The 9,235-nt window shown below is 46.8% G+C and overlaps 1 protein-coding gene across 1 annotated transcript in view; it reads right to left on the bottom strand.

Moving 5' to 3' along the window:
• NKPD1 (NTPase KAP family P-loop domain containing 1) overlaps nucleotides 1-9,235 on the bottom strand; it is a 30,551-nt gene continuing 21,316 nt past the window's right edge. Inside the window, exon 4 of the mRNA XM_084612415.1 lies at nucleotides 1-4,746. Within this exon, the coding sequence (XP_084468541.1) occupies nucleotides 3,050-4,746 (1,697 nt within the window). The 3' untranslated portion in view covers nucleotides 1-3,049. The remainder of the gene's footprint in view (nucleotides 4,747-9,235) is intronic.

Raw genomic sequence — 9,235 nt, 5'->3', positions numbered from 1 at the left:
TTCTTTATTCAGACTGACAAATTACTAGCAAACAAAGAAGACATCTGTGCCTTCTCCTGGGTTAGATGTACACCCTGTCTCACGGTGTACTACCAGCGTACATACAGCTATCAAAATAAATATTTTCTTGTATAAATTATGTAGTTTAAAAGTGTGTTTCACTATGGATTGGATACTTTACATGTATTTACAGAAATCACAAGGCTTTGCTTTATTTGCTTGCTTAGTTTTGTTCTCTAAAAACAAAATTGCTATATTTCAGCTGAGACAATCATCATATTACATCAATGCACCCTCTTCCATCGGTTTTTAAGGCCAGAAGGGACCATTGTGATCACCTAGTCTGACCTGAATAATAACATGCCAGAGAATTCCATTCAGTAATTCCTGCAGACAGCCCAACAACTTGTGGATGAGCTAGGACAGATTGTTTGGAAGGACTTGATTGCAGTCTATGTGTACCCACATATGGAGAAGATATTTGATAGGAAAGGGCCTTTTAATCTAGCAGGCACAATCATAAGAAGATCCAATGGCTGGAAGATGAAGTCAGCAATGCTCAAACAGGATGTAAGACACACATTTTGAACTATGAGCATAATTAACCATTGCAACAGTTTGCAAAGGAATGTGAGAAATTCTCCATGACTTATGTCCTTTAAATTCACATATGGGGGTAACATTTTCAAAAGTGCCTAAGTGATTTAGTAACCTAAATCCCATTTTCAATGATATTATGGGTAAAATTTTCAAAAGTACCCAAGTAATTTAGGATCCCACTCCCCACATATTGAAAATGGGACTTAGGCTCCTAAGTTACGCAGGCACTTAGCAAAGTTTTACCAATTGTCTGCTAGATTAAATATCTTCTCATGTAGAGGCCACGGTCAAATCACGATGTGACCTTCTTTTCAATAGGCTAAGTAGATTGAGTTCCTTTAGTCTCACTGAGATTCTTATAGCTCTTTTCTGAACCCTCTTTAATTTTTCACCATCCTTTTTAAAGTGTGGGCACAAGAACTAGACAAAGTATTCTAGGACTGCTCTCCTCATTGCTTTATACCACCTCCCTCTTCCTACTTGAAATTCCCCTACTAATACATCCACACGTTGTGTGATCTCTTTGCCACAGGATTGCACTAGGAGGTCATGTACACAAATCTGTACATCTGTGACCTAAATTTTCCATTTCCATGCTATAATATTATATTCTAATACCTGACAAGTTCTATGCAATGAAATCAAGAGAGCCTTTATTTGAATGCACGCACTCAGCGAGTTGAGACTGATCATTTAACCTTAACTTTGTATTTCCTGATTGTAACATGCTTCCTCAGCAGTGCCCTGCCACAATGGACAATGGGAAACCTGCAAAAAAAAGTTCTTTAACAGAATCACAGTTCTCTGCTCCTCCTGGGTGAGTGTAACATCCCCATAGGGGCAGCACTACTCCACAGAGGGGACAGGCTGCTGGTGCTCCTCAGATCTGTACCAGTGGAAGATAAACAGTCAAACATCCAAAGGCTGGGAAACTGATTGTTGGAACAACAGAGAAAACGAGAGTATAATAAAGTAGTAAAAGAGTAGAAAAACTTGGGGACGGAGCTTTGTGTAGCTTTAAATCAGCAAAATAACCGGCCACATGATGGCATTATAAGGCAAGAAATGAGACACTCTGGTAGGTGTTCTATACAGAAGCCTGACTGAGACTTGTTTCACTCTATTCATCTAAATTCAAAGGGAGAGAGATGCAGAGATGGAGCTAATAGGTGACTATAATGTTAAAACCAGTAGAGAGCTATAATTCCATGCACCTAATGCCACACTACGACACCTCATGCCTACGGGCTGCGCAAATCACTGATGCCAGCTTACGTAACTCATGGTGGTGCGCGTGCACACTCAGCTCATACCTTCACAGCTGATCATCATTCGACCAGCACACTCGCACCATAATTACAACACTTGGCACCTTCATCCTGTACCTGCATACTAGCATCCCTTCAAATTTACCAACCTTCGTAGTCACGGACTTACTTATCACCTTTGCTATTACACACATGGATCACTGCCTCCTGCTCCATTGCAGGGACACATCTCCATACACCGTACCCGGTAAACTGATTCCCATTGACACAGTGCTCTGGCAGTGTAAAGGGTCCTTATCAGTTTCTCCCACTTTAGGCCCCTTTATACTGCCAGAGCACTGTAAAGTGGCCTGAGTATACATGAGAATTCAGACAAGTTACCGCTCACTTACACACCCCACATCTGGTCAAGGGCACGTTCTGCTCAATACTTCATCCAAGAGGGCCAAACTGTGTGGGAGTGGCTAAGGGAAGGCTTCGGCTTAGTATTTACAATACTAGAGGAAACAATTGGTGTTTGTCTAGAGCCTGGTTTTGAAAAGTTGCTTCCAAATTTACATCTGCAATTTTGTGGGGGACAAGAATTGTGAGTGAAATTTTATTGCACGTAAATATTTAGGGAAAAGTTTTCAAAAATGGGCCCTGACTTTTGCTACCGCAAGTTTTGGGTGCCCAGCTTAAAACACCTAAAGTTGAACACTCAAACATCCGATGAAGTGAGCTGTAGCTCATGAAAGCTTACGCTCAAATAAATTGGTTAGTCTCTAAGGTGCCACAAGTCCTCCTTTTCTTTTTGCAAGTACAGACTAACACGGCTGTTACTCTGAAACCACTCAAAAAAATGTTGGCTTTAGCTATGTGGCTGCACGCAGGTAGTTAGAATCACTGTGCTGAGATGAGGCCACAATTATCTGGGCCTGCAATGTCAGAGGCCAGCTTTAGACTCTCTTAAAAAGGAGGACTTAGTCTGTTATTTTGGCTCAGATGAGCACTGTATTCTCTCAAACGTGAGAGATGGCAGCATTTAAGTAGTTTTGACTTAACTACCTAGGTGAGGGTAGCTGCAAATTTAGTCAATAGAAGCACCGGACTGATTTTCACTGAATCATTCAATAGTTCATAGATGGTAACTTTTTCCTTTTTTCCTTTCTAAGGCAAATAAGGGAAGTCTTTTCAATTGTTTAACTGCATTCCTCTAAACCAGAACACTGCACACCCTTAGACACCTGGGCAGACTTAGTTACGTTTGTATCATTGGCCTTATTCAGTGAATTAACTGCTCGAATTAGACCCAATTTTTGCCTTATTGAATGGTCCAGATTGATTGTGGACTTTAGAAAGGTGTTGGCCTCCTGTACTGTGAAAGGAAAATCATGAGACAAAAAATTCTCAAAGAGTTCTGGGTCCCCATCCAAGGCCAGGATATTCTCGAGGACTTTGTGCATGGAGTACAGCTCTTTACAGTTTTCCACGAAGATTCCCCATAGGGACTGGTACCTGAACTCCTCCTCCATTGGTCGAATCTGCTGCCTGTCCTGAAGGCACTGCAGCACCCAACTCAAGCGGCATGGCCATTGATTAGCCATGACCACCCATGCAGCCACGGACCTTGCAGACATTGTGTGTCTCATAACGTTCTGCTGGAGCATGAGTCTGATGGTGATGGGAATTGTGTTGACTATCCTTTTCATTTGGATAATGCTGTCTGGAATGTATGCATAGAGACAATCAGTCTCATTGTGCAGAGCATGAAATGCTTCATGAATATACCTCATAGCATGAGCATCGATTTGGCTTTGGTCCATTTCACTGGACATCTCCATATCTTCCAGGTTTATCATTTCCCCCTTTACGTTCTTGACTCCCCTTTCCACGTTTTTTGTGATGATTTTGTACATCAGGTCCTCCCGGCTCTGGACAGCATCCTGCAATTGCTGGATTTTGGACTTTGTGCCCATCTCTGGCATTGAAAAAGGCAAAGTCACCGTGCGGTTCAGGAACAGGTACCCATTGTCAGCCATTCCTTTCATGCAGCTGGTTTGTTCCAAACACGATGCAATGATGCTGGGATCTATCACCAGGATGAAAATGAATGGGGCGTTCGTGTCCGAGAGCAAAGTGTTTATTGCATTCAAAACCCCAACGACCCTCTCTGGGTAGCACATATCCAGACTGGTGATCTCCAGCACTATGCGCAGCCGCCGTCTCTGATAGATCTCCATGTAATACACAAAGCTGGTCAGCATCTCAATTTCCTTCTTCACTTGGCTCATGAAGCCTAGGTGGCTGCTAAACTTCTCGCTGTTTGTCATCTTCTCAATTTTCTGCTTCTGGCTGATAACCACGTTCTTAACCACAGAGATAACAGTCACTAATATTCCTGATCCAGACAGGGTGGTGGTAGTACTACCAATGACCTTTAACGCCCTGCTGTCTTTTAGTCCTGGTACAAAGATTGCCACTGAGAGCAGACTTATGCCTGCCACTAGGACAAACACGAGGCCTCCTAGTGTAAGGCAGGTCCGCCTGTTGAGAAGCCATTCGTCTTGGCTAAAGCCAGAGGCATATCTGGGCCTTTTCCCCATCACGTGGTAAAAGCTCAAAGGCAGGGCACCAAAGTGCTTGCGGATGCTTTGACAGAGCGTGGTGACCAGCCCTGCCCACAGCTTGTCGCTGCCAGCATATTGCCAAGCACTAAACCTGATGAAGATGAACTGAATGTTCTCCCTCCTCAGGTGGACCTCAGTGATCACAGGCTGGTAGAAGACCAGATACCACAGGAGAAGAAAATAGCCCCAACCTTCAGGTCTTCTTGGCTTTAGTTGTGATTTTCTCAGCTCCTCTTCTTCTCTCTGAAGGGATTCTTTGAGCATGCAGGCTGGAGAAGCAGAAAAAACAACTGGTTACCCTGCTGTATGGTACTGTGTCTCATTAAGGGGAGGTGGGGAGGCCCTACCAAACAGGTCATGTGGCCCGGATTTGTTGTCTTGCTGGGTATCTGAAATAAATTGTTTAATAGGGTGCCATAGGGATCTGTGCTAGCTTTGGTCTTACTTAATTTAACATCTTCATTAATGATCTGAAGAAAGGGGGCATATTAGAAAAAATGGCAGATGATTTTAAACAGGGAGGCGCTGCAAACTTGGAGGCCAGAGAAATAACATGAAAGGAGCTAGGGCGATTTGGAGAAGAGTCAGAAAAAATAAAATGGATTCAGCTTGAAAGATGCAGCCAGTGCATCCCAGGGAAATTATCCCAAACACACATACTGCAAGGGTGACAAGGAAGGTTGGTGTGTGGCAGTGGGCAGCAAATTAGACAGGAGCTTGAAATGTTATAAGGCAGTAGAAGAGACCATTGCAATGTGGTGGGCAGCATACACAAAGAATCACACTGCAGAGCAGGGGGACATGGCTTTGATGCAACTGTCCCTGGGACATTGTGTTCAGTTCACAGGTGTGCAAAGTAGCTGAATTAACTTTGCTGCTGGAATCTTAACTGTGGTGTTTCCTGACCTTTTGGAGTTTTAATGGAGGCTTTTTAAAAATATTTAACTTCCTTGTTTTGCTTTTGAGGAAATTGCATGTAATATGTGAGGTCCTGGGGTCTTGGACTCCAGTGATTATTTGTCTGAGTGAAAATTGAAAGAACTGAAGTCTCCAGGATCTGGGTCCCAGCATAGTATTTCCATGGCCCCATATAGCTCTGAAATGTGCATTTTATTCAGGTGAGAAAGGTGGGATGAGCTCCTGTCTTTGCTGCTGAAATGTGATGTCTTTGGGGACAGATTGCTGGAAGGCAGCTGCCCAAGTAGTTTCCATGGGGATCCTGGCAGTAAAGAAGGCAGAACACAGTTTGTTTATAGAAATGAAAACAGAGACTTTGCAGAATATAGTAGGTTGAAACAAAAATCACTGAAAAACCCAGAAAGACTGGGGGCTGTGATTGTCACCTGACTCCGATAACAGGGTGTTTAGGGGACTGTTAGTTATGTATTACAATCCTCCCCATGCGAAGTGTCCGAGTAACCTCCTTTCTCTGTTCGGCCCCCTTGCCAGAGACTGCAGCATCCCTGAACCTTTCTAACTGGGCAGGAAGAACATACGTTGTGGCGGCACAAACCCAACCATGCCAGCTCACTAGCTGTCTGTGTATGGGAGCACGAAGGGGCATACAAATATTTAGTATATCTGGCACGTAAATACTTTGCAAGCCGGCTACACCAGTGCTGTATGAATGCCTGTTCTCACTTTCAGGTGACATTGTAAATAAGAATCATAGGCCTTGTCTACACTTGCAAGTTGGAGTGCATTAAATCAGTCCTCGGTGCCCTGACTCATGAGGTGTCCACACTGGCAAGGCACGTAGAGCACCTGGACTCCACGGCTGGAGAGCCCTTGGTAATCCACCTCCACAAGAAGCATAGAGCTTTCTGCGCTCCAGTGTGGACGCCCTGGTCTATTAATGCACTCTGATCGGCCTCCAGGAAGTGTCCTACAATGTCTGTTCTAGCCACTCTGGTCATCACTTTGAAGTCTACTGCCCTGCCCTCAGATGACCAACCATCAGACCCGCCCTTTAAATTCTCTGGGAATTTTGAAAGTCCCCTTCCTGTTTGCTCAGCAAGGCGTGGAGTGCTGTCAGCGCATCTTTCCAGGTGACCATGCCTCCACGCGCCAGGCGATCCCCAGCGTGGAGCTATGGCGAGGTGCTGGACCTCACCAGTGTTTGGGGGGAGGAAGCTGTCCAGTCCCAGCTGCACTTCAGCCATAGGAATTACAATACCAATGGGCAGTTATCAAGGGCCATGATAGAAGGGGGCCATGACCAGGATGCAGTGCAGGGTTAAAGGGAAGGAGCTGCAGAACGCCTACCACAAAGCTGTCCCCACGACCTGCCAGTTCTACAAAGAGCTGGACGAGATACTTGGGGGTGATCCCACCTCCACTCCGAAGAGCACCATGGACACTTCAGAGGCCGTGGCAGCCCAGAATGCAACAAGACAGAAGGAGGAAAGCGGGAGCGAGGGTGCAGAGGAGGACGGGGGCCAGGAGCCAGAGGACAGCTCGGCATCCATAGATGCATGCAGCCAGGAGCTGTTTTCAAGCCAAGAGGAAGGTAGCCAGTCACAGCAGATGGTGCTTGGGGAAGAACAAACAGCAGAGGATGTGCCCGGTAAGCAGCTTTTATTTTGAGAAGGGAGTTGTTGGGTGCGGGCTGTTGGGGCAAGGAGGGTTGCAGAAAGAAGGGTTAGGTCTGCATGCATGCCTAGATGCGGAATAGGGCAGTGGTGTAGTCTCTCACATCGCGGTAATCGGCCTCAGGGATCTCACTGAAGGTCTCATCCAGAAGCTGGGCAATCCGCTTATGCAGGTTCCTTGGCAGAGCTACCGTGCTCCTTGTCCCAGTAAGGCTAACGTATCTGCACCACTGTGCCATGAGGGGGTGGGGGGCACCATCGCTGCACACAGGCAAGCAGAATATGGGCCAGGGCGGAAGCCGCTTTGTTGTAGAAGACCCTCCCTTGCTTCCCAGGTCACCCTCAGCAGTGAGATATCTTCCAGGACGAACCCAGCCTGTGGAAAATGTGGGGACAGTGTTGAGTATAGGGGCCCCCTGCAGCTGTTGGCTCTCCCCAAGGCACAGGACCCCAGAAGACAGTATGGCCCTGGATCAATCAGTCCCCCCTGTCCCTGTGGTTACTCACCATTTCGGGGCTCTTGTGGGTTATGTGTGCTCACTTTGGGATGGGCAAATTATGCTGTTGTGTGCACTGTGCTTGTCTTTACGTTCAGCCAAATCATTGCTCTGACTAGTGTGACCAATGCTGCCTCTCTTAAATGTTGCAGATGCAACCTTGAGATCCCAGCCGTCCTTGTTATCAACGGCTGAATGGCTGCGCAGCCTCAGGGAGCGGCCACTAAGAAGCAAGGACCTTCTGCATGAAGTCATTACTGAAAATCAAAAAGTACAGGAGTGGCGGGAGACCAAAAGGAGGGTCCGCCAGGACAATGCGGATCGCTGGCAACAAACCACAGAGCGGCTCTTAAGCATTACGGAGCGCCAAGTGGACTCAATGCAGGCGCTCATAGCACTGTGAACAAAGCAGATCTGCGCCCCCCCCCCCCACATCCCTTACCCCAAAACTCTTTCCCTTACGCCCCCATGTCACCTCCAACCCATTTTCCCCAACATCCGGTTTCTTATCGCCACCAGCTGCCTCCAACACCTGTAGCTTCACCACCCAGCCCTGAAAACTAGGACCCTGAGCCACTGCACTCAACCCCCATCACCATGCATTTTAGCCAGCCTGAAGAGCAGCACTCATTGCACAGCACTCCAGACAGGAAGGCTGAGTATGATAACAGGATATACACAAATCTGTGACTCTTCCGTTCCCCACCCCGCCCCCTTCTCTCCTCCCACATAGCACAGATGTGTCAGGCCATGTGTGTTTCTCCAGCAGTTGTGTTTCTTTTCAATAAATGAATTATTTTGGTTTTGGATACATTCTTCATTAAGTAAAAGATAGCACAGCCCAGGAAAGCAACAGGTGCTGCTAGTCAGTGTATCGTACGTAGCAAACACAGATGCCTACTAGCATTGGAACCACGGCACTTCACTCCCGTGCAGGGCACCAAACATTACTGGTGGCTTTCAGCATTGAATTGCTCCCTCAAGGCATCCCTAATCCTTACCGCCCTGTGGTGGGCCCTTCTAATAGCCCTGGTCTCTGGCTGTTCAAATTCAGCCTCCAGGTGTTGAACCTCAGCGGTCCATGCCTGAGTGAAGCTTTCACCCTTCCCTTCACATATGTTATGAGGGGTACAGCACGTGGCTGTAACCGTAGGGAATGTTGTCATTGGCCAGGTCCAGCTTCCCATACAGACAGCGCCAGTGGGCCTTTAAATGGCCAAAAGCACACCCAACAGTCATTCTGCACCGACTCAGCCTGTTGTTGAACCACTCCTTGCTGCTGTCAAGGCTCCCTATGTAGGGTTTCATAAGCCATGGCATTAAAGGGTAGGCGGGGTCTCCAAGGATCACAATGGGCATTTCCACTTCCCCTATGGTGATTTTTTGATCCGGGAAGAAATTCCTGGCTTGCAGCTTCCTAAACACGCCTGTGTTCTGAAAGATGTGTGCGCCATGTACCTTTCCAGACCAGCCTACGTTAATGTCCGTGAAACACCCACGGTGATCCACAAGTGCCTGGAGAACTGTCGAGAAATGCTCCTTCCGATTTATGTACTCAGAGGCTAGGTGGTCTGGTGACAAAATTGGAATATGCGTGCCATCCATCGCCCCTCTGCAGTTAGGGAAACCCATTTGTGCAAAGCCATCCACAATGTCACACATGTTGCTCA

This window comes from Lepidochelys olivacea (genome assembly GCF_965140295.1).
Source record: "Lepidochelys olivacea isolate rLepOli2 genome assembly, chromosome: 23".
In the NCBI taxonomy this organism is placed as follows: domain Eukaryota; kingdom Metazoa; phylum Chordata; order Testudines; family Cheloniidae; genus Lepidochelys; species Lepidochelys olivacea.
The sequence above is the reverse complement of the archived record's forward strand: the minus strand, read 5'-3'. Positions and strand labels throughout refer to the sequence as shown.